Consider the following 27,547-nt stretch of genomic DNA (forward strand, 5'->3'; position numbering starts at 1 on the left):
GATGCTAACACATGAAAGCTCAGAATTTTCCATCCGTTGTTCCAACTGCTACAGATGAAACAGGTCACTCATTTATGCATCACTTACCGGATTTGACATGTGTAAATAGTGTTAGTGTTAGTGTATATTCAGTGAACTAGTGTATTAGAGTATTAGTGTATGTATGGGAACTTATGTCATTTATGTTTAAGTAAACTTAGGGAACACTGAATTCTCGATAGTTAGCTTTTGAGTATTTGTTATTTCATTTATTATGTTTACTGTGTGTTTAACTTTGTTTTTTTTTAAAAAAACATTGGATGTCTTGTGTACCTATATTTTCAGGAACGAAAATGTGCCCTCTTTATGATCTACGTCCTGTACTAGAAAGTACAGCACCTAGAATCATAGGGGGGAAAATACTGTAGAAGGCCCATGTCCTTCTCCATCATCTGCATATTGAAATGCAGATGAGGGGCACATTTACATATTGATATGTAAATATAATGATTTGGTGGTATAATTAATTGCTTATATTAGCATACTCAGTGCATATTAATTAGATATTATAAGTAATGATGTGTAAAACACCGAGCGTAGTACGTAAATATTAATACAATATTGTATTATATTGTATTTATGTCAATTGTGTTTATTCCTTTTATAGGCAAGTTATAGTGTATTTATGGGTTGCATCTAATTACTGAGTCTTTGAATAATGTATAGCTTACAGGGGATGATGGAAGAAATGATATTAAAGCATAAATGAAGGATTAATTAAAGAGGAAATAAGCAGATTCTATGGGAATCATACATGAATTTCAGAACGCTGGAAGATAGAGCGAGCGCTGAGAGAAGTTTTTTTTTCTTTCCCGACTTTTTGTCGCCTAGAATTCAAGATGTGAGGTCCCTCACAACTCACCATGGAAAGAAATAACCAGAATAGGAACTAAATAAGAATCTTTATACACAGGAAGTAGCCTACGAACTTCCTTAGTGGAACCACACTGACGTTGATACAGTGGGTCGAAACACACCGTTTGTATTGTTTCAAAAGTCATAAACTTTTTCGCTTCTACATGCGAGATTTTAGTTTTCTATAGGTGTGATTTTCTATGTAGCGAGCTCTAGCGTCACTTCCTCCCCCCTCTTCTCAGAAGACCAGTAACGTCAGCCAGCGAGCCTTTAGTTTGTTCCCAAGATGCAACACCAGTTTAAAAATGTATACTCTGTTTTGACTTATTTTCTATGTATAATATTAATATTTACGTAGTACGCTCAACACGTTCTTGGAAATACAGCACAAAATTCTGATTTATTTTATCAGCGTGATCCCTAGCCGTACAAGACATTTGTATCTTGTAATTTTCAAAATTTAACTATAAACAAAGATGTTTCCTATATCCCTCTCCTTGCAAACATGGTGGCATTAGTAGCAGACAGCTTGAAAGACGGCCACAGGAAATTGGGCTTACTTCGGCTTCTGGGAGAGATGACAGTGTGTGAATATAATGTCAATGTATTGTAAAAATGTTATTTTTTATTTTTGTGTATTTTAACATATATTTTTCTATTTCCATATGAGTATAATGAGTGAAGAAAACTTATTGTTTTGAATACTCTCAAAGATTTCTGCTAGGAGCAGAAAGTTCACAGATCTCCGCAAGTTACATAGGGCAGCACTTGTCACAGGGGTGAAGGGTTGAAGTTGCTCCCAGAAGCAACCAAACTGTGTTTTGCGGTAAGGACCACCTGTGAGAATAGCCTGAAGGGACAAAACCTTTGTGAGAGAGACTGGAGGAAGCGAGTTTCCTCGTTTCCTTGTTTTTTGTGAATAGATATACTTGTTTTCGAGAGAGAACAGGGGAGTTCAACTTAGTAGCTTCGAGTGAGAACACGAAATTTTCCGTGGTAAGGAAGTCATCTGACTTCACTTACATAGTGTTTGATAACCCAGGACACGTGTGAACAATTTTCCGGTTCCCGTGGAGGTCCTGTGAACAACAGTCTACGCGAGTGTGTAGAGAACTCATGTTTTTATATCACTTTCCAGTGAATTCACAGAATGTGTGAAGCTGTACACATTTCTATAGTGCGTACAAATTAAGTTGTGATAAGTACAACAAGTGACAATGGAAAGTTAACATTTATATTCATGTAATCTTCGCTCATTCTCTGAGTGCTAACCGCCACTCAAAAGAGATTACGTACTTTGACTCTTGTCAAACAACTCACTTTTAATATGGGAAAACATACTCTTCCAGTATGGGGGAAATACGTAACTTACAATATCTCAAGTAGAGATATTAACATAGGCCGGTAACGCCTTTACGCCGTGCCTGTCCTTGGACATTTTGAACAAGGTTTCAAGAATTTAATTTGCTTGTTTAGAAGAGATACTACAAGTTCCCTCGTGAAATGTCAGTATCCAGTGTACCATAGCTTATGAGGAACATTTCTCTTCGCAGTGGAATGACAATGCAGAAGGACTCTGTGAAATTCAACTAGAACTGTGCAACAACAACTAGTGAACAACAGAAACAGTGCATCAAACCTATTAAGAGTTTTTTTTTTAAGTTTCAATCTGTTTGTTTATCTACACATTCATTTAAATATGATAATTACTGTGAAATATTTCTCTCCTCTCTAAACTGTTTAGAGACCAGAAACTCACAAAATGAGGAGATAAGAAAGTTGTATATAGATCATTGTTTTTTTATCTTAAAAAGGTCAGACAGATCTTTAACATCAGGTTTAGGCTTATCCTCCTTTTGTTATTTTATATTATGAAGCAGTGATATAAAGAGATAAATCAAAAAATATAAATATATATATACAAGTGTGTGTGTGGTAGTGCACTACGTGAAAAGTTATAATATCAGTGTATTGGAGTGTGGCTTTCTTCACAACTCTCATCTTTACGTTCCTGGTTCCTATGAAAATAAAACTACCATCTCTTACCAGAATTCATGTCTACTCAATTTGCTGTAGGGTGAGTACCTGTACTAATGAAATGTTTGTTTTCAGGAAAGCGATACAAGGAGGCATTTTCCCTTGTTTGTGTATGTCTGACCGGCTCTCTGAATGGGGCCTCAGAGAGAGTATTACTGCCCAAGGAACCATATAACAGTCATGAGATAGTGAGCTCAAGTACAGGCTGCTACCTGTAAATTTTAAAGTATAGATTTTCTTTTTTTCTTTTAACCTATTTTAGTAATTTTTGAACTGACTCACTATAGTAACGTCATTGACCATGGCTGTTATGCAGAAGACCCTGAGCTCTGCTGTTCCAAATTACTAACAATTTTATGCTCTACCGACTTACTAGAGGGAGTGGCGGCTCTTGCAGGAGAGTACCTTTATCTCCAAGAGGGAAGAAATCCTTTTAGATGTGTTGTGATTTGCATTTTATGCAAATATATCTTTTGATTTGAATATTCCCAGTCACTCCACTTCAATTATTTTATTTTTATTTGTGGTGGTGTTCTTAGGTAACCGTAGTTTCGGCTCTGGCTACCGGCACCTCACAAAACACTATACCCGAAATGTGTATGCTTCGATTATTTTGAATAGCTCGTCTGAACTTTCCTAAGGAATCATAGTAGACGTTTAAAGTGATAGAAGTGAGAAAATATTATTATTATTATTATTATTATTATTATTATTATTATTATTATTATTATTATTATTATTATTATTATTTAAAATGGGAGATCGATTTCAACTCTGGGTCATGTTTATAATTAGGCCTCAAAATAAACACATATCACGTACCATGTTTTTTTTTTCCCTTACGAAAGCTAGTTCCCATGAAACTTGTTTGTTTTAATGAAGCTTAATTTGTACTTTGAAAAACGAACCTGTAGAAATATATGGATTTAGAAAAAAGCCATAATGATAGATAAAAATGACAAGCGTCCAGGCATCGGAATAAAGATTTCGCAGTTACATTTCTTAAAAAATACAGTCCATGAAGCATCGCCCAATAGCGAAATACTAATTCGGCCAACGTAGAGTGATCATTGGATGGTTAGCTAATAGTAGTAGGCCCCGGCGTATATTGAGCCGAGTCAGCAAAAATTTTCTCGATTCTGATTGGCTGAGAGAGGTCACGTGACGTTAGGCCCCGCCCACGCGGGAAATTCAAATTTTCAGGTCACGTGGTATGACGTCATGAGTCACCCTGTGGGGAAATCCCTCACCCGGGATTTTTGAAAATTGTTCCCTTTTACGGGTAAGATGAGTGTTTATGATTGGTTGACAGATATCACGTGATCTTATACCCTGGGATATTTGAAATTCGTTCCCTTTTATGGGTAACATGAATGCTTTGGTACCACGCTGATGATTGGCTGACAGAGGTCACGTGATCTTAGGCTCTGGGATTTAAAAAAAAAATTCGTTCCCTTTTACGGGTAAGATGAGTGCTTTGGTTCCTTGATTCTGATTGGATGATAGAGATCACGTGATTTTAGGTCCTAGGATTTTTGAAATTAGGGTGTCCTTTCTGATGTATAATTTGGTATCTCGATTCTGATTGGTTGATAGAGGTCACATGATTTTAGACCCGCCACACAGTGAACAGATTACATGGGAAAACCCCTCACTTATTTGTTTCCTTTTACAGGTAAGATGCGTGTTTTGGTACCTCAATTTTGATTGGTGGATAGAAGTCACATGATCTTACCCCCCCCCAGTTCATGAGGGAAATACAGAGCGATATGACAGCGATCCATCCTAGACCGGGATTTTTTTTTTTTAATGGTTATGCGTAAAGTTCCCATGAAGGGTTCAACCTCATCCTTAAATAACCCTTTTTTGGTATCATGATATTGTACTGAAGTTTACATTAAATATTATCGTTCTCTTTGACAGATAAGATGATTACCAGCTTTTTTACCTTGATGGAGATCCTGTCCTTGAATTAGTAGCCTATGTCTCTGGAAGTAACAATGGTGAAAGAGGGGTGTCGCTTGTAGATTTCTTATAACACATTGTTGTGAGTTTAAGCGATTTTTTAAACGCTCAGTAAGCGCTTCAATTATGGAAACAGTGTTGCCCGATTTTTCTTACCTAAACTGCTCCGATTCTTTTCGAAACGGTTCCGCAGAGTACAAGAAATTTTAAACTAAAAATTTTTTCGAACTAAAAAAATTTCAAAACTAAAAAAATTTTAAACAAAAATTTTCAAACAAAAAAAAATTTTCGAACTAAAAATTTTGAAACAAAAAAAAAGTTTCAAACAAAAAATTTTCGAACCCAAAAAAATTTCGAACTAAAAAAAATTGAAACAAAATTTTGTCGAACTAAAACATTTTTTAAAAACAAAAGTTTCGAACTAAAGATGTAAATCACATCTAAAAATTTTCAAATCAAACTTTTTATCGAACTAAACTTTTAAAATTTTCGAACTAGAAATTGAAACCAGGTTTAAGAAAAAATCCTAAGAAATGTTTCTCCAGGAATCGAACTCAGGTCTTTCAAACCAAAGATGTGTATGCTAACCGCTTAAATGAATTCGGTTTTAATCGATCTTGGTGGGTTTCGAACCATGGTCCTTGAAAAGGATACACATATACTTTAAGAAAATAAATCTGACAGTGTAACACTTCTCAAATCAAACTTTTTATCGAACTAAACTTTTAAAATTTTCGAACTAGAAATTGAAACAAGTTTTAGAAAAATCCTAAGAAATGTTTCTCCAGGAATCGAACTCAGGTCTTTCAAACCAAAGATGTGTATCCTAACCGCTTAGCTATGAATGAATTCGGTTTTAATCGTGCTTGGTGGGTTTCGAACCATGGTTCTTGAAAAGGATACACATATACTTTAAGAAAATAAATCTGACAGTGTAACGCTTCCGTTCGTGGATTAAAATAAAATGCTGATAGACTTCTTTGTGTGACGACATAGAAGTACATATGATTGAAAAAAAAAATGCAAACGTCAGCGAATCGCATTACTTTAGTTTTACTACGAACGTGTCAGCATGATTCATGGAAAAAAAAGCAAACATTGACATTCTCGTATGGAATATGAGGAAAATGAAATGTCGTCACAGTTACGACAAGTAGTGACATGATCCTGACAGAAAGCATTTGGGATCAGAACTGTGATACTAGATGTTGTAACTATTGAGAAACGTGAATGACGTCACGATCGATTGTTACACATCGTTTTGGTTCGTGATTCATGACAAAAGCAGCGAGCGTTTTGATTGGTTCGTTGTGATGTCATTTTATAAATTTCCTCGTTTCTGATTGGCTGACGGTGACATCGTTTTCACAACGACCTAAATAAAAATCTAAATTTCATTTTTCAAAGCCTACATCGCTCTCAACTGTGAAGTGAAGAAGATCTGCTTTTTTAGAAGTGTCTTCATTTAAGCTTTACTGCACCGACTTTTTGTTCATTGAATTTGAGGTAAGTTCAGTGAGATTTTATTTGTCACCCAAGATTCGAAAATCATTTTTATTTTATATTTGTGGGGGTGGATCACTCATACACTGTTTTACTTTTAGTACGAAATATTTAGACTATGAAGAAATTAGTGGAATGGGAAAGTGGGAGTACGAATCAGGATCCCCACACATTAGAAGTAAGCACGATAAATGATATGTTTAGCGACCCTTCAGTGAACTCCCGTCGGGAATTGAACCATGGTCAGAAAATGTGTGCGCTTAGTTTTGAAAAGAATACATTACAAAATATTAAAAACTATGCCTGAGAATAATATGGTTCGATTCCCTTTGAAAGCATTAGCGGCCCCTTCAGCTTAACGTGATATTCGAGCAACCGCCCGGGATTGAACCAAGGCCAGAGGCGTGTACGTCAATCATTTAGCTTAGTTTTGAAAAAGAATGTATGATAACGCATGAGAATATTAAATTTCAGAAAAGGCTTGACAACGCTCCGACGTGGGAAAGCAAACCCCACCGAGGATTGAACCAGGACCTTCCACGTTAGAAGCATGTACGCTAACCACTTAGCCACGAGTGCATGAATATGTGGTTAAAAGATTTACGCTATACAGATTTTGTTTTGACAATTACGTATGTATAACGTTAATGGTTGGTAAATCTCTTCAACTTGCAAGCGCATCATTTAAAGGTCGTTGTGAGTAGAAAAAAAAAATGGTTACGCGTATTTTATCACATCTCAGTACTGTTGAAACATTCATTCATGCATTCTTTTTTTATCACTATAGAATGGCAGGTCAGTTACATGCTGATGTAATGGTTTCGAGTTTGACAGCAATAAAACACACATTTCAGTAACATAATTATTTTAAAAAAAACTTTGATTTTTAGTACACGTGCTTTCATAATGAGATTCTGAACGTCACCGCCAGGGGAATCAAACTCAGGACCTTTACATGAATTGCTTAGTTAAGAATTTATCATGAATGTTATGATTTCCCGAACTAAGCGGTTAGCATACGCGCCTTTGGCGTGGGAGACCAGGGTTCGATTCCCGGCGGGAGCTCATGTGGTTCGGATTCCACGTTAATCAGTAGGTCCACGTCTCATATAGCCTCGCTACTGAAAGGGACGCTAAACTAAAAATCAAAAAAAATCAACTCAAATTCACGCTGCTCAATTCCTTTTTTCCCATTACATATTTGTTTTACCGTACCTGTTTGTTTTCATTTTTAATCATGGTCCAATCGGGTTTTACTGTTTGTAATGAAATCACTCGTCATTATAGACGATTTATGTACGTTTATGTATTATGAGGTGTGCACGTCAACCATTTAGCTTAGTTTTGAAAAGAATATATGATAACGCGTGAGAATATTAAATTACAGAAAAGGTTTGACATGCACCGACGTGGAAAGCAAACCCACCGAGGCTTGAACCAGGACCTTCCACGTCCGAACCATGTACGCTAACCGCTTAGTCACAATAATAAAAAAAAAATACGCTATACAGATTTTGTTTCGACAATTACGTATGTGTATCGTTAATGCTTGATGAATCTCTTCAACTTGCAAACGCATCATTTAAAGGTCGTTGTGAGTGGGGGAAAAAAAATGCTTACGCGTGCTTTCTAACATCTCAGCACTGATGAAACATTCATTCATTTCATGCATTCTTTTTATCACTATAGAATGATAGGTCAGTTACATGCTGATGTAATGCTCTCGAGTTTGACAGCAATAAAACACGCATTTCAGTAACATAATTATTTATTTTTTAACTTTGATTTCTAGTACACGTGCTTTCATAATGAGATTCTGAACGTCACCGCCAGGGAATCAAACTCAGGACCTTTACATGAATTGCTTAGTTAAGAATTTATCATGAATGTTATGATTTCCTGTTTATCAGGTGATTAAGATTTTTCTTTCTTCTTTTCTTTTGTAGTAAATTCACGCTGCACAATTCCTTTTTTCCCCACATTACATATTTGTTTTACCGTACCTGTTTGTTTGTTTTCTCCTTTTATTAACATGGCCGAATCGGGTTTTACTGTTCGCAATGAAATCACACGTCATTATAGACGATTTAACATTGAGGGCAGAATGCTCGAAATTCAATTCAACGCACCGCCCGTAGGAACCGATATCATACAGTATGTACATAACAGTTTCCAATCAATGCTAGACCATTTATTAGCCAATGTCAACGATGAGGCGATGGTTGGTTTATCAGTAATATCACCACGGAATACCAATAAACCATTTTGGGTGAGTTTTCGCCAAGCCCGAAACTTAACACTGGAAACGATGTGGGCCTCCTTTGAAAGAGTGTTACAAAGTAACAATGCGTTTCTCCTGCACGAGCCATTCACTGTTCATTTTCATCGTGTGGATATTCCACGTGGCTACGGCGGCGGTTTGCGGCAAGGAGTACTTCAAAATGAAGAATTGTTACGTTGCAAGCGAGGGATTGTACGAGTAAAAAATCAAGATTCAAGGTGTCTGGCGTTCGCCCTTGTTATTGCTATTGGCCTGAAAAAATACAAGAATGTAGATGTGAAACGACATAGACAATATCAAGACCAATCAAAATGTATTGTGGATGAAGAAGTCGATGCGTTATGTTCAAATGCAGGAGTGAATTTGGATCATGGTGCCAGTGTAAATGAAATTCGACAATTCCAGGCATACCTCAAAGAATATAAAATTACTGTGTATACCAGTTTCACAGGTCATGATATCATGTACGAGGGGCCCAACGATGAAAATCGCACTCCCATAAATTTGATTTGTTTGGCTGGCCATTTTGATATCATTCAATCTTTAACTGCTTGTTTTGCAACCAATTTCTACTGTGAAGCGTGCCATAAAAAGTATAGTAAACGTAATGAACATGTGAAAAATTGTCCTGTAACATGCTCCAAATGTCTACAGAGACCTCTATGCGACAAGAACCAAACGCTGATATTATGCAACGACTGCAATCGTCAATTTTACGGCGAAGAATGTTTTAACAATCATCGTAATATTGTATATCATCGTGGGGAACCTGTATGCAAAATGGTGCAGCAATGTACTAAATGCTACAGAGTATATTCTTTTGTACGAAGTGGACAACGACTTCATGATTGTAATGAGATCTTTTGCAATGTTTGTAAGAAGATTGTTCCAGGATCCCATCAATGTTTTATGCTTCCTGATCGACAATGCTTGAAACCTGGTGTTCCTTCACTCATGCACGCAAAGAAAGCCTTGTTGATATTCTATGATATAGAATCTATGCAGGACACGAATATTGGCGATAATACGTATGTACACATTCCAAATTTATTGGTTGCACAACAAGTATGTTATGCATGTGTTGAAAACGATAATATCCAGCAGTCTTGCAGCACGTGTGGTCAGCGCCAGCATATTTTCCAAGGAGAGGATCCAGTTTATAATTTTCTCCAGTACTTGCGGGAACGTCGTCCCAATATAAATAGGATTTTCTGTGTCGCGCACAACGCTAAGGGGTACGATGGACATTTCATCCTAAAGACCATGGTAGAACAATGTCAATGGAGACCTGACGTCATATTAAATGGGACCAAGATACTGAGTTTAACGTTGAATAATCTGACGTTCATTGACTCGTTGAACTTCCTACCTATGGCATTAAGTAAATTGTCAAAAGCGTTCAATTTACCCGCAACCAAAGGCTACTTCCCGCATTTCTTCAACACCAAGGAGAATCAATCGTATATTGGACCACTTCCAGAAACAAAGTATTATGGTGCAGATGAAATGACCGTCGAAGACAGGAACAAGTTCATGCATTGGTACAACGATCATCGTAATGACACGTTTGATTTTCAGAAAGAAATTCTCAAGTATTGTATTCAAGATGTCAATGTACTGCGACAAGCATGCGTTTCGTTTATGACGTCATTTGAAACAGAAACCAAAGTGAATCCCTTCTTGGAGACGATCACGATTGCCAGTGCTTCCAATTTAGTATTTCGCCGGAATTTCCTTAAACCCAACACCATAGGAATTCTACCGGCACATGGCTATCGATGGAGAAGTACCCAATCGATCGCTGCAATACAATGGCTGGCCTACATTGAAAAAACCGAAGAAAAACAAATCTTACATGCGGCCCGACAAAAAGAAGTGTTTATTGCGGGATTCCATGTTGATGGTTACTACCAAGATCCTGAGACGTTAGAGGAGCACGTCTACGAGCATGCCGGCTGCTTTTACCACGGGTGTAAAGTATGTTTTACTACAGGCCGTAATCAGCCCATCTACAGCAATCCAGAAGACACCATGGAATTCCGTTATGAACGAACGCAACGCAAAAATGCAAGACTGCGTGAATTGGGGTACATTGTACATGAAATGTGGGAGTGCGAATTTAATCAGTTCTTAAAACAAAATCCTGCAATGGCGACGTATTTGAAGAATCACCCGTACATGAACCGCAGACCATTAAATCCAAGAGATAGTTTTTTTGGAGGAAGGACCAATTGCGTGAAATTGTACCACCAAGTCGACGAAAAAGCAGGAGAAGTAATAAAATATTTCGATATTGTCTCGCTTTATCCTTACATCAATAAGTGTGCTAAATACCCTGTAGGCCATCCACGAATTTATCTACAGGGTGATGAAAATATACCACCAATAAATAAAGTCAATGGTCTAATCAAAATGACGATATTACCAAGTCGCCATCTTTATCATGGTCTCCTGTCTTACCGATGTAACAAGAAACTACTCTTTCCACTGTGTGCTGCGTGTGCCGAAGAAATGAACCCAGACCCTACAGCAACGTGTACACACAACGATCAGGAGCGATGCCTCACTGGAACATGGGTATCATATGAAATCCAGAAAGCAGTAGAATTAGGATATCAGCCGGTGGAAATTTTTGAAATTTGGGATTATGACATTGAACAATATGATCCCATCACGAAAACAGGTGGCTTGTTCACGGAATATATCAATACATTTTTAAAATCAAAAATGGAAGCGTCTGGCTGGCCTAGTTCCTGTGTGACCGAAGAAGACAAATCAAAATTCATACAAACCGTCCTGGAGCGTGAAGGTATTGCATTGGATCCGTCCAAAATTGAAAATAATCCTGCACGAAGAAGTTTATCTAAGCTTTGTGTTAACTCTCTTTGGGGAAAGCTTTGCCAAAGATCAAACTTTAGCCAGACCACAATTATTGATCGGCCGGAAGAATTTTATGAAAAACTCACTTCCCCCGACATTAAACTCCATCAAATTGTACCCATCAATGATACGATGTTGTATGCGTTCTGGGAGTACAATGAACATGTGCCTGTTCAAAACCGAAACACCAATGTCGTGTTAGGGGCATTTACATGTCAGGCACGTCTGGAACTGTACAAGTACCTGGAAATGTAGCAGGAACGTGTTTTATATTTCGACACGGATTCTGTGATATTTACGGAGAAGCCCGGGGAGCCAACCATTGAACCTTCTACGTACTTGGGATGCTTATCGAATGAGATGGAGTCTTACGGGCCACGAGCATACATCAAGACATTTGTCAGTGGAGGACCAAAAAATTACAGCCTAGAAATATACAATCCGGATACCAACGTCACCAGCTACATATGCAAAATTAGAGGATTTACATTAAATTACAATGCAGGACAACAATTAAATTTCAATACGCTAAAAGAAATGATTACAAATCAATGCCGTGGACAAGTCACCATCACTATCCCCCATAAGATATGCAGGACCAAAGACCATACCATCGTCACACGCAAAGAAGAAAAAATGTACAGCATCCAGTACACAAAACGTCGATTTAAAGAATTCAATTCCTATGATACGGTTCCGTACGGGTACGTTAAAAAACAGAAGATGGAACTGGAAAAAGAAGATGATGAAGAAGAAAAAACTGTAAATACCCAATAAGGCCGCCATTTCTTTTTTCCTTTTCCTTTTCTTATTTCCCTTCCTTAACCACAAAGCAGTAACACCAAGAAGAAAATGAAGTACCCACAAGAGTTCATAAACCATCACCAACACCATCAGTGGAAGAAATGCAGTCATCTCGTACCGAAGGAGGAACCTTGACCATAAAGCAGCAACACCAAGAAAAAAATGCAGTACCCAGAAGAGTTCGTAAACCAACATCAGTGGTAGAAAAGCTGTCATCTCGTACCCGAGGAGGAAGATGAGCCTAAACAGATCCATCATTTACGAGTAAGTTTTATTTCTCTCTTATCAATATTGACTCATTTTTATTGTTTCAGAAAAAAAGAAATTCTTAAAGTAATCCGTCGTTTCTTCTTTTTCTTTACAGGATACGTCTACAACATTCGAAGATGATGACGCGTCCAACATATTCATTAATTAGATCCTGTATTTATTATGTTAATAAACATGTATAGGAAGACCACATACCTTTCGTTAAATACAACAAGTTGAAAAAAAAAATGTGTTTTATTATTTCTTGAAACCCTGAACACTTGTTTTCAAATCATGATAATCTTGAAAATTTAAGGTGGAAAATATATCCAAGATTTGGTTTACACGATTTTGTTCGAAAATAATTAAAGAATTTTTTAGTGTCCAAAATTTGGTTTTTAATTTAGTTCGAAAAATTTTTAATTTGAAAATGTTCAAATGTGGTTTACATCTTTAGTTCGAAACTTGTTTTTAAAATTGGTTCGAAATTTTTTAAAAATTTTTAGTTCGAAAAATTTTGATTTGAAAATTTAGTTCGAAAGTTTTTAGTTTAAAATATTTTTCGAAAAATTTTTAATTTTTTAGTTCGAATTTTTTTTTGGGTTCGAAAATTTTTTTTTCGAAAATTTTTTGATTTGAAAATTTAGTTCGAAAGTTTTTAGTTTAAATTTTTTAGTTCGATTTTTTTGAAATTTTTGTTTCAAAATTTTTAGTTCGAAAATTTTTGTTTAAATTTTTTTTTAGTTTTGAAATTTTTTTAGTTCGAAAAAATTTTTAGTTTAAAATTTCTTGTACTCTGCGGAACCGTTTCGAAAAGAATCGGAGCAGTTTAGGTAAGAAAAATCGGGCAACACTGTTTCCATAATTGAAGCGCTTACTGAGCGTTTAAAAAATCGCTTAAACTCACAACAATGTGTTATAAGAAATCTACAAGCGACACCCCTCTTTCACCATTGTTACTTCCAGAGACATAGGCTACTAATTCAAGGACAGGATCTCCATCAAGGTAAAAAAGCTGGTAATCATCTTATCTGTCAAAGAGAACGATAATATTTAATGTAAACTTCAGTACAATATCATGATACCAAAAAAGGGTTATTTAAGGATGAGGTTGAACCCTTCATGGGAACTTTACGCATAACCATTAAAAAAAAAAATCCCGGTCTAGGATGGATCGCTGTCATATCGCTCTGTATTTCCCTCATGAACTGGGGGGGGGGTAAGATCATGTGACTTCTATCCACCAATCAAAATTGAGGTACCAAAACACGCATCTTACCTGTAAAAGGAAACAAATAAGTGAGGGGTTTTCCCATGTAATCTGTTCACTGTGTGGCGGGTCTAAAATCATGTGACCTCTATCAACCAATCAGAATCGAGATACCAAATTATACATCAGAAAGGACACCCTAATTTCAAAAATCCTAGGACCTAAAATCACGTGATCTCTATCATCCAATCAGAATCAAGGAACCAAAGCACTCATCTTACCCGTAAAAGGGAACGAATTTTTTTTTTTAAATCCCAGAGCCTAAGATCACGTGACCTCTGTCAGCCAATCATCAGCGTGGTACCAAAGCATTCATGTTACCCATAAAAGGGAACGAATTTCAAATATCCCAGGGTATAAGATCACGTGATATCTGTCAACCAATCATGAAACAAATAAGTGAGGGGTTTTCCCATGTAATCTGTTCACTGTGTGGCGGGTCTAAAATCATGTGACCTCTATCAACCAATCAGAATCGAGATACCAAAGTATACATCAGAAAGGACACCCTAATTTCAAAAATCCTAGGACCTAAAATCACGTGATCTCTATCATCCAATTAGAATCAAGGTACCAAAGCACTCATCTTACCCGTAAAAGGGAACGAATTTTTTTTTAAATCCCAGAGCCTAAGATCACGTGACCTCTGTCAGCCAATCATCAGCGTGGTACCAAAGCATTCATGTTACCCATAAAAGGGAACGAATTTCAAATATCCCAGGGTATAAGATCACGTGATATCTGTCAACCAATCATAAACACTCATCTTACCCGTAAAAGGGAACAATTTTCAAAAATCCCGGGTGAGGGATTTCCCCACAGGGTGACTCATGACGTCATACCACGTGACCTGAAAATTTGAATTTCCCGCGTGGGCGGGGCCTAACGTCACGTGACCTCTCTCAGCCAATCAGAATCGAGAAAATTTTTGCTGACTCGGCTCAATATACGCCGGGGCCTACTACTCTAATTGTTAGATCAGAAAGCTATAATGTTTGGCTAAGTACAGTAATTCTAACAATATTTGTTGGGAAACTTGCACAATTTAGATCAAATACAATGAATAGACTTAATGTTGAGAAATTTGCATTTTGTTCCAACCTGTTCTATGTAACATGTATGAGGTAGCCATAATTGGGTAAGTTGTCCGTTAGTCCAGCATGGAATATTTTGCTTATTATCTCTGGAAATTTGTTGATTAAGTCATTGTTAGAACAAAGTTCTCGAGCTGTTATCCTTTTCCAATTGTCAACGGATCCTTTTCCAATTATAACTATTTTTGCGGGTCCAAGAAAAGACGACTTCTCTGTAATACGATTTTTTCGTTTCCCTACTGTTAATATAGGAGCTTAGGTTTAGATATACATCCCGAGGGATACTGTTGTGAATGCTTACTTTGCACGAACCTCCATAACTACAAGTTTGGTAGAACTTGGAAGGAATTGTTAAGCGTATGGCTTTTCGAGACTGCGTTTTTGATGCGTTATTCTCCGCAGCGAACGCGACCTACTTTCACCAGAGTTATAAGTCATACTGTGAGCCAGTCAGGATTTCCTTTCTTTTTTTTTGCCAGATCCATGTCTATAATAGCATAGCTCCAATACTCTGCACAAAGCATCTTCTAAGCAGCTGTTTCTTGTTAAAATCCCCTTGCATGGCAACACGTATTTTCTTTTTTCCCTTTCCTTTAGACATCTTTTAAAGAGCAGGCGGTCTTTTGTTCCGAAATGCACCAAATACGCTCGAACTGACGTTTTCTCCGCGTTTCTACTGCTTTCACGTTTGCATTGTGATTAGCCATCCACATTTAAATACATGGTCAGCGTATTCCAAGAGTACGCATGAACAATAAAAACGGTTTGTGAACGCTTCATTTAGCCTCCTACTAAGACTCTTCCTTAAATTTACTCCCATTTTTTTAAGCTGTTAGTGATTAACTTGAAGACAACGAGGAGCATAACAAATGCAGTAAGTGAGCCAAGTGCAGTAGTAATATCTACATAATGCTGTTGAATAAACTAACAATTGTCTGCAAGCCTTATCTTATATATCAGAAATTTTGATGCACTGTTTATAGCATCATCATATTAGAACACCAAAATTTGCATCCTATACGAAATGTCTTGGAATATTTCAATTTTTAATAACACGCTTTTCACCATATTTTACAACCTTCCAACATGTTCTAAATTTTTAAACAGTACTAAGTGTATAATTAAATTAATTTTCATTAACTTGTCTTACTTATTTTCAAAGTAATTAAGAACATTCATTTAGTATGGATACATTCCTTCTGCAATTATTGAATTCAGTGTGTATCCTTGAAAATTGTAATTTTAACAAAAAGAAAGTCGTTTCTTATAAATTGTTGTATTGCGAGGAAACGCAATCGTAGTAGTAATCTTGAATATGTCAAAACTAGAAATGAATGTTGAAAAAACTTGGACAAATATCTTATTCGTTTTCTTCTTTACTAGTAGTACACTATAAAATAAGACTTGGTCCCGTCTCCTCTTGTGATATTTTCTTGACAAATACACTCACCTTCGCTAAAGTTACTATATGCACACACTAACAAAATTACATTTCCGGATTTCACCCTCTCCTCTGGTGGTCATGATTCATCTTCGAAACTTGATAATCAGTGTTATCGGCTGATTTCACTCTCACTCTTCATTAAAAAGAAAAAAAGAAAAAAAAAGAAAAAAAAAACTAAAATCTAACAACCTGAGAACTGGTGACTTCTGGACACCCTTGACCAGGGGCGCGCCCACAGCAGGAAGAGGGTCAACGATGACCGTACCCCCACCCTCCAAAAACTTTGAAACCTAACATACATTTGTGTTCTTTCTCAATAAAACTATATTTTTTAAACAGGGACATGATTGATGTAGCATGAAAATTTGATCTTACACTTAATCTGTACTCTTTCTTTTATAGGTCCCGGGTTCGATTCCCGGTGAGGGCTCTCAGTCAAAACAGTATACAAAGCTTTTTCCGGTCCCAGCCATCCTGAATGAGGTTTTCCTCATTCACACCAGGCAAATGCCGGGATAGTACCTAACATATAGGTCCCAGGCCGCTTCCTTCCTTCCTTTTCCCCAGATAGTATGTTCGAAGAGGAACGTCATCCCTCAAAACGTGACGGGCTAAATGGCCTTAGATGCCGAGAGCCCAGAAATCTAAATCCTAATCTTTCTCTTATAAAAACAATATAGTTCTATCATTTTTTTTTCTGAAAAAAAAGTGGAAGTATTTTACAATTACTTGTCGTCTTTTCGGGTGCAGAATAATAACTGTTCAATAGTACATAAACTTAGTGGCTTCAAGTATTGCACCCCCCCCCCATACTTGGATCCCTTGTAACAAAAATTTCTGGATGCGTGCCTGCTCTTGACTATAAGACATAATAAAAAGCTAGAAATACTGAGAGCATAAATTACGTCCGCTAATAACACCTAACTGTACATGTAAAAGCACCTGGCTGACTTTCTTTTCTTTTTATAGGCCTATGTACACTCATGTCCAAAATGTCCACTCATGTCGTATATCTATAACCAGCGGCGCCGACTTTCCAAAATTTATGTGGGTGCATATCAATGGCGGAGTGTTATATGTTTTCAGGAAAGTATCGATATTTGATTGATTTATTTTTAGTTAAAAGCTTTATGAACACTGTCATAAAGGGTTGTGCTGTAATAGTAAAATATATTCCTAACTGTACTCAAGGGCGCCGATTTCTCTGTAAATTTGGGAAGGGGGGGGGCATTCAGATGCAGAAAGTACATATATGAAGATTTTACGGCAAATTACACTCAAATTATGCCATATATTGTACACTCATAAATACAATAGGGGGTCCACATTGGAGGGGCCTCGGCCTCCTCGGCCCCGCCAGGATCGGTGCCCTTGCCTATACTATAAGGATAAGTTTGGGCTGCCCTAGCTCATTCGGTAACACGGCTGACTTAAACGCAAAAGAAACGGGTTCCAACCTGGGTCCAAACTAAAAATCTTGTGGGTGCGCCGCACCCACAAGATTATTTCCGTGGATACCGGAGCCCCGGAGCACCCACTTAGTCGGTACGTATGTGTGTAACTTTCTTCTTTAAGATTATATAAAGATAATGATTTTCCAGGGTACTTTTAATACTGATACTATGTGTATAATCGGGAAATGTATATTTGTGGTAAATTTCATAGGAAAATAGTTATAAATATGAAAATTAGAATGAGTAAAACAAAATATTGCTAAATGGACAAGAAAGTTTTACTGTTCTTATTTACTGTTCTCTTGACATGAAATTTGCCACATACATGTGTTTGCTGATTATACACATACTAACATAAGAAATACCGGGCGAATTCGTTATCAAATATTACAACATATTTATAGATATGTGAGAATAATTTTGGACATGAGTGTACCAAATTGTCTTTAAATCATTCACTAAAATTCAGACGAGAGCGAATAAGCTTAGCGAAGAAATTAAGACAAATTTTCAAAAGAACCTTTTCATGCACTTTATAGAGGATACATTTCACACTAAATTCTTCACTCCAATACTAAAATTAGCTATAGGTTGATTCCTACTATCCCTATCTGTATGAATCAGTTAGTCGAGCCAATATTTTAGAAAATGTGCTAATAAGTATTAGCTTTAAATACGATTACCTACCTGTTGGTAATCAAAACCATGTTTTATCTTGTTTCCATTTAGATTAATCGTATAATTGTAGAATTTAGAATTCATGATGAGTCCTCCCCACTCTCGCCATCCTGGTGGGATATAGCTACCATTGTACTTATTCAAATACTTTCCGAAGTAACCTAAAACAAAAATGATTAGAATGAGGAATGGAGCATGCAAATACAAAAGCAAAAGCACATTTCTACCATCGCTGCAAGATCTTGAAATCTATACGTATATTACACTGAGAGAAGTTCGTTATTCGGACAGCAGCATACTGAACAAATATACGGAATCCATACGCTTAATACGGAAATCTGTATGGAGCATACGCTATCCATATATTACATACGTCCTTCCTTTTTCCCGCTTAGGTATTACATCATGCTGCTGCAACACGACTGACATCCAAGAGTCTTCCGTATATCACATACGTATACATATGTTACATACGTCACTTATAGGTTATATACGTCCATCTGTATGTGAGATCCTTACCGTCTATGTACAGTTTTTTTCTTTCATATAGAAAGTACGTATAGATGGAACACATACACGGAAAGTATTAAAAAAAAAAACATACGCTTTCAGTTATACGATTGCTGCAGGATGTTACATATAGCCATACGTTAAGTAAAAAAAAACTACAGGATTTACGCATGTAACGTACCTTTTAACGTACGCCACATACATTTCTTTCTCTGTATAGCGGATAGCTACGGATAGTGTGCTCACCTCTGGTGCAAGAGGTCCCTTGCGATACATACTGTAAAGCTCGATATTCATGTTTATCGCGAAATTCTTCACACACACACACACACACACACACACACACACACACACACACACACACACACACATATATATATATATATATATATATATATATATATATATATATATATATATATATATATATATATATATATATAGTGTGTATCAAAAAGAATCATCCGGTTTTAAACAATAATATCTATTCTGTCTTTTCAGAGATGTGAGTGAACAACGTACTGTTGGAAAGAGGAACATCTCTTGTTGTACATGGTTTCCGCTAGGTAGCAGCAGTGTGCTTGAGTTTAAGCCCACTACGGTTCTGGTTAAAATGGCATCTGGACAACAGAAAGCGTTTTGTGTACTTCGTTTTGCGGAGTGCAAGTCAGTGATAACTGTTCAGTGTGATTTTCGTACTAAGGAATGTGTGGATCCTCCTACTGCACAGAAAATTAGACGATGGCATGAACAATTCCAAACAACAGGTTGTTTGTGTAAGGGAAAATCACCGGGACGTCCTCGAGTGCCCGACGCAGACGTGGAGCGCGTCCGTCAATGTTTTACAAGCAGTCCGCAGAAATCCGTTTGTCGTGCAGCTCGACAGCTCAACATGCCCTCGATGTCCGTCTGGCGTGTGTTGCGTCGTCGTTTACGCATGAAGCCATACAGAATGCAGCTACTGCAAACTCTTTGTGAATGTGACAAAGACGACGTATGGAGTTTTGTAATTTCATTCTTGGCAAGATTGCAGAGGACGTCAGTTTTGTACAAAGCTTACTGTTTAGTGACGAGGCAACATGCCATTTGAATGGAAATGTGAATCGCCATAATGTGCGAATATGGGGAACGGAACCCATTAAGTTGTACAACATGAGAGGGAATCGCCAAAAGGTAATGTGTTTTGTGCAGTTTCCCGAAAAAAGTTGTACGGTCCATTTTTCTTTGCCGAGAACACTGTGACGGGGATAACCTACCTTGATATGCTTGGGTACTATCTTTTCCCACAGTCGGAGACTGATTCGAATGATTTCATCTACCAACAGGGTGAGGCACCGCCACACTGGCATGGGAAAGTGCGGGGATTTTTAAATCGAACGATTCCACAACAATGGATCGGTCGCACTGGACCAAATGACGCAGCATTACCTTACTGGCCTCCAAGGTCACCTGACCTCACTGTATGTGATTATTTCTTGTAGGGGTTTATAAAAGACTCCGTTTATGTGCCTCCGTTACCAAACACATTGAATGAACTGCGACATCGCGTAACGGCAGCTGTGGAAGCTGTAACTAAAGACATGCTAGTTGCAGTTTGGGACGAATTTGAATACCGCATAGACATATGCCGTGCATCTCACGGGGGGCACATTGAACACCTATGAACAGGTGCAATAAAAACTTTTTGAGTTTCACTGTCATGCAAAACAAAAACTATTTGTATATGTATGAACTATTCACAGCGGTGGCTAGCTGTTTGGTTTTTAATGGCGAATACATTCACAACATAACATATACCAGCATTTGTCAACGATCACAATTCACAAACTGCAACAGGAACCGTTGAATCAAACACTACCAGAAAATAACATCTATATATACAGGGTGGACAATTTATCTTGATCATCCGCTATAAAGGAGAAACCAAAAGAGGAAGAAAAGCGAAACTTTGTACCATGCAACTATAAGGAGGGGGACATGTTTGCATGTATTAGTATTATAAACACCCAAGAAACAGTGTTGCCAACCCAATATAAATTATGTTTCTTTTACAATGGCACTACGTCAGATTATTACATATTTTAAATCAACATTTTAAACGAAAACTTAAAATATCACATTTATTATTCTGTGTTGTAAACCAAGGATATCACAAACATTCACAGTTTGGAAGCCTCTATCACATACACTCAACACAGCAAAGAAGGATAGGATAATGCACATCGAAAGTACCTTAGCGTTGGATAGTATGGTCATGGTATGACTTGTTTCGAATGAATAGGAACGAAGTTACCAGCGTTTGAAAATTTGATTTTTTTTGAAAGGCTTTATTTAAAAAAAATGCTTAGACAAGTACAATATCTAGTTACTTGTATGGTTTGCAAAGGACGTATAAATTATTTTGCCGTATACAGCACCTCAATATCTCAAATCGTTTCGGAGACATGATAAACAGAGAAAGTTTGCAACACTGCTGAAAATGGCGTGTTTGAGGAAAATATTTAAAATGATTCTTGTTTTCCTTCTCTTTCATAGCATTACAGCAATAGCTTTTAGAAGATATAATTACGAGTTCTCGCAATTACAAGATTTAAGAAGTGTTGCAAACTTCAGCAATGTTTACCGTATCTCCGGAACGGCTTGCGATTATTTGATGTGGTGAATGCTCAGAGCTCATCTCTATAATTTAAATAGTCTAGTTGTAAATAGCTTTGTGTTTCAATACAAGGTTCATTTGAAACTTCAAAACAGTTCTTGCCAAATGCGTGGCATTACTCATCGGTAAAGCGGTTATAATCGGAATATGTGGGTAATTCCATACTACATCTATTTTGTTATCCTTATTATTATTATTATTATTATTATTATTATTATTATTATTATTATTATTATTATTATTATTATTATTATTATTATTACATTTTTCTTCTAATATAATTATAAAAATTTTCTCATTTTCCGTACAAACAGAACCGGCCTCAAAATAGGCATATGTTTGTGAGTTTCAAACGCCACAAAATAATTTCAGAACTTCATGTCATTCTTAGGTGCGCGCTATTCCTTACGTGCTTAAAGTTTACACATTAAAAAAAGGAAAGGATTTCATTTACCACTTTTAGGGGAATCAAACTTAAGAAGTTACTTCTCTTAATTAGCGCTGTGTAGCTATTAGATTTTTATTAAGATAAAATTAGATGGGCGATTCGGAATGGTGTATTCACCTATTAAAATTTACACATTATTTTAAGTCAGAGTTGTGTATGGATCGTTCTTACAATTGATTTGTTTTATGAATATCAGTGGTAGAGCGTTCACCTCCGGTGCTTGGGGGTCCTGGGTTCGATCCCAGCTCGCGCCGTGTGGACTTTGTGGTGGACAAACACCATGCTCGTGGGTTTACTCGGGGTTCTCCCGTTTCCTCCCACTTTCATCATTCCACCATTTCACTCATCTCTCATCATCACTGTCTCCTTTAGCCTAACCGGCATAACCGTGGGACGTAAAACTTGAAGATTTCATTTCATTTCATTTCAATAACCCGATGGCTGAATTTTCTTTGCCTTTCTGCGATGAGCTTTGATAAATCAAAAATTTTCGGCAGGAATTCCAAAACAAAAAAAAAATCAAGATGATATTATCATGTTTTTATTATAGCGTTACATGAAGCATGGTAAATAGTTTTCAGTAGTATCTCTAGTTCGAGTTACAATCTGTGAAGTCACATTTTTTTTTTTTTTTTTTTAAGAGTTTCGCTGAAAGAAGCAGATTTAAAATATTTATGATACGATACACCGTATTTTGTAATGAGAGCAGCTTTGAGGAATTTTATTTTTTTAATATATACAAGGGCGGATCAGAGGGGCTATAGCCCCCATTGACGCTCAGATATACACGGGATAAAATGGGCTTCAATAGTGCTTTACACTGGATAAAACGGCAAACTATGGTTTAGCACCTCCCTTGATCATATCTAGATCCGCCACTATATATATATATATTTATGGGATTCATTTGCGATAATGTATGTAACCTAGTCCGTTGTTCCAATATCATCAACTGAGTTCATCCTTTGCTGCTGGCCTTTTCTCCATCACATTAGTAACCACTTAATCCCAGCTTTCACATATGGCCTCAGACAATGTTATACTCAAACAAAACATCATTAATTTTACTGCAATAGGGTATTTGTCTCGAAAATCTGTTACTGCAACTTTAAAGGGTCTTCAATTCAATAATAATAATAATAATAGTAATAATAATAATAATAATAATAATAATAATAATAATAATAATAATAATAATAATAATAATAATAATAATAAACTTTCCTTCATTTCTTGAGCTGGTTATCAAGTCCTGTATAGATTTAATGAAAAGCTTATATCCAAAAAAAAATAATCTATCCTGATCTACATCTAACACAAATTTAAAGAAGTTTAAAGACGGAAAGTCCTTCTCTGGTTGCTCAACAGAAACGTTACAAATAACATCAATCACATGGGCGCCCATGTTGTGGTTTCCAAGGGGGGGGGGCAAGTATAAGTGACGTTTCAAAAATAGTTTCAAATTTCGCTGTAACTAATGTAAAAATTCTATTGGATTTTCGATATTCTGAAGTACAATTTCCTCTAAGGGGGCGAGCGCCCCACCTTAACCCCTGATGGGCGTCCTTGATCAATCATCAGTTTCAGCAGAAGAAACACTTGTGATTCTTAAAAATATGCTTTACGCGACGTAAAAACAGTTCAAACTATATGCGAGTCGTCCGTGAATTTAAGACATCTACACATAGGCATGTTTTTATACTTTTCTGCTGGCTATTTTATTTCTTCCTGTGGCAATTTTTCTGCACAGGCGCGGCAAATTTTCTGCAGTCACATCGCAGATCGCAGCATGTTCTGCTATGGGGATCAATAAAGTAATTTACGTTACTTTTCCCCTTACTTTCTTTATAGAAAAATCCTGGGACAAAAATGACCCCTCCTAAGCGATATTTACTTCAAACTGATAACGCTCAGTTAAAAAATCTGTGAGTACAGTAGTGTCATCTATGAGTCAATGTACAAAATACGTGCTCTTGCATCGAAATAGCGAAAAGTCGACTCTACTCACTTGTTACATAAAAAAATAATTGTTATCTGTATTTAAAACTCTCTTCTGTGGTAAAGGTTATCAAACAAATACGTGTTTATCTTTCACTAAACACTATTCAGATGTAACAAAAATAAAAGAAAGAAAGTATATTTAAATTAGAATTTTAATTAAATACTGTATTAATATTTTCCAGACATGATCACTCAAACAGTTACCAAACTGAAGAAGTAAGGGGCAGGCGATAATGAAAACAAAACAGTTTCGTTATGTCTAGAGCCTGCATTCATGGCCTAAAACCAAGGGCGGCGATTTCCCTGTAACTTTGGGAAGGGGCATTCATAAAAAAATACATGTAACAATAACGATAAAAAGTACATACAAAAATATATATTCATAAAAATACATGGGGGCCCACATGAGCTTGGGGGCGGTCCCCCTCGGCCCCCCAGGATCGACGCCCTTGTCTAAAACTGCAAAATTACGATCTAAAACTAATCTTTCCAATTGCTTTTAAAATGTAAAAACTATATAAAATAAGATACACGAAGAAGGCATGTATGATGATAAATTCTCAAGTGTGTCTTTTGAGAAAATCGACGAAAACGATTTTTTGGCTCTAAAAGTATGTTAATTTATTGCCAACAAAAACAGGTTCATAACCAGGGCCGGCTCTATCACATGTACAACAGGTACAAGTTTCGAGGGGCAGCAAAATCTGTCATAACTATATTATTTAAAATAAAATATTTTTGTTGGAAACAGAATTCATGATGATAGTTAAATTTACTAAGCTGACCTATTTGAATACTACATTCATAAATCATGTTTAGATCGTATGAGCTTAAGATCACATGGAGAGTGTTTGAGTAAAGGATCAAACATGAATTGTCTGATTGTTGTCAAATACAAGAATTCAATTCTCGAACAGTAGTGAACACCGGTTCCGCTTACGTTAGTTAGTTATCAAAGTTAGTCATCATTTGTTTTGATGCGATACTTTGATAAAACTGAGTGGCAACACTGCAGACATATAGCTGTATCGTGTAACGTAGCGGCTTTCAGAGGCAAGTGGAGGTGTTCTGACAATCAGTCGTAAACAGTCTCGACAGCTGCAAGTGGCGTCCAAATTGGAAATGCGTGCAGTGATTTTTTTCTTTTTTCTTTCTTTTTTGGAATTTATCGGCAGTTGCATGCAGTGTATGGGTTCAAACCCTGTTCCCGCCAAGTGAACATTGTGGTGAACAAACACGTGTGCGTGGGTTTTCTCGGATTTCTCTCGTTTCCTCCCACTTTCTTCATTCCACCATTTCATTCATCTCTCATCATCACCGTCTCCTTTAGCCTAACTGTGGGACGTAAAATTAAAAAAAAAAAATCATTTCATTTTCATTTGCAGTGCATGGTGAAAAAAGTAATGTTCCGTCAAGTTATCGCGAAGTTGTGCAGCATGTTTGAGAACGGTACACAGATATTGACGATGTTGAGCGCGAGGGAAGACCATTACCCTCCTTATAGCCCCGAACTTTCACCAAATGACTTTCATGTGTTTGATCCCATGAAAGACGAACCTTCCAAGTGACGATATAATTCGGATGACGACATGAAAGCTGTAGCCCAAGAATGGTTATCGGACATTGGACAGAACTTCATTCCAGAAAGCATAGAAAACCTTGTACCACGCTTCGACAAATGCTTAACTAACGGAGGTAATTACGTTGAAAAGTAGATTGTGAATGGAATTTTACGATACAAATAAAGTTATTGTAAAAATTCTATCCTGTTTTGTTTTCTTCAGCAGTGCAACTAACTTTCTGACTGACCCTCGTACAATTCATAAAGCGTGTCTGGTCTCGTGCACATCACTAGAAACAAACATAATTTGTTTCTATTTAAAGAGAGCAGACATTTACAATGAGGAAAGAATGCTTTCCGAAGGAAATAATTTATTCAGAGGTAAATGGATATCTCTAATTTATTTGAGAAAGGTATTCATTGAATTCCATGATTTCCTAAAGTAATAAGATATCGATTTATTTTACAATTAAATTTCAAACAAAGGCATTAGTTCTGTTATAATAAAAGTTTATTTAGTTCCTGATATTTTATATACCATGAGCTAGTGGATTACACCCTTGTCCTGACGTAGCAATTATTCATTTTAATATCGTCCATAAATAGTAATCTTTTCGCCCCCTCCCTATTTTTCCTTCCACCATACCATCTATTCAATCTCTCATGATACAATTTCTTCTTAAACTCCCCAACACGTGTCTCTTTCTGTTTTTAGTTACGCCAGACATTTTTCCTTTCCTAGTATTTTCATCACTTCATTATTGGCTTTCCATTTGACTTAGGTAATTTTACCTAATCTTCTTCACACCTACATTGCTTTTTGAGTCTTTTCTTGTAACCTTGTTTCTCACTCATAGGATATAAGACTCCACAGAAAGTATCAGTGGTAGAGCGTTCACCTCTGGTGCTAGGGGTCTCGGGTTCAAACCCTGCTCCCGCCAAGTGAACTTTGTGGTGGACAAACACCGTCTGCGTGGGTTTTCTCGGGGTTCTCCCGTTTCCTCCCACTTTCTTCATTCCACCATTTTCATTCATTACTCATTATCACCGTCTCCTTTAGCCTAACCGGCATAACCGTGGGACGTAACACTCAAAATTTCATTTCATTTTTCCACAGAAAGTATTTAAAGACTATTTTTGTCTTGTTTATTCAAGGACCTATAAACCATATTCTCCTTTTACCGAAATGGGAAGGGGGCAAGACATATGAGTAGTACAGTGCTCACCTCGGGTGTGAGAGGTCCCTGGTTCGATTCTAGAACACGTGAGTTTATGGTGGACAACATTGTGTTCGTTGGGTTTTCTCGAGACTCTCCTGTTTCCGACACACACTCACATTTTAACATTGTTCCATTATGATTCATTTTCATTAATTATCCGCCTCCTGTAACCTAAAGGGCATAAGTGTGGCAAGTAAAGTTGAAAGATTTCATTTCATTTTTCTTAAAGCCTACTCTCTTTCGTGATTCCCCTTCACCATTACTTTTTTTTTTTTCAATTTTGAGTCCTCCATTCGATAAAGCATCAAAAACTATCTGTAACAAGTGATGGATTTTTTTCGTGTCACTCTCATCGTTTCCGAGATATGGACCAAAAAAGTTCCGATTCCGGGAGATTTAAGGAGCCATACCTCGGGAACCGTAAATGATATTGATGTTGATCAATACCTAAGAGGATGGTGAACATTTTGGTATGAAATAGTAACCGGTGGCCATTGTCCAACTGGACATTGGTTTGGCCAGTGGCCACCGGTTACTTTTTGGTACCAAAATGTTTACCACCCTCTTAGGCATTGATCGCTCCCAAGATATTTGCCAA

At 36.9% G+C, this 27,547-nt stretch overlaps 1 protein-coding gene across 5 annotated transcripts in view; it reads right to left on the minus strand.

Annotated features, from left to right (window-relative positions):
• Window positions 1-27,547, minus strand: part of LOC145693538 (extracellular sulfatase SULF-1 homolog) — a 130,234-nt gene that overhangs the window by 83,142 nt on the left and 19,545 nt on the right. For all 5 annotated transcript variants that reach the window (XM_081769620.1, XM_081769619.1, XM_081769618.1 and 2 more), the window contains exon 3: window positions 18,563-18,714. In XM_081769620.1, coding sequence (XP_081625746.1) covers window positions 18,563-18,714 — 152 coding nt within the window. The remainder of the gene's footprint in view (window positions 1-18,562; window positions 18,715-27,547) is intronic.

The sequence above is a fragment of the Thermobia domestica genome, chromosome 8 (assembly GCF_964235325.1).
Source record: "Thermobia domestica chromosome 8, izTheDome1.hap1.1, whole genome shotgun sequence".
In the NCBI taxonomy this organism is placed as follows: domain Eukaryota; kingdom Metazoa; phylum Arthropoda; class Insecta; order Zygentoma; family Lepismatidae; genus Thermobia; species Thermobia domestica.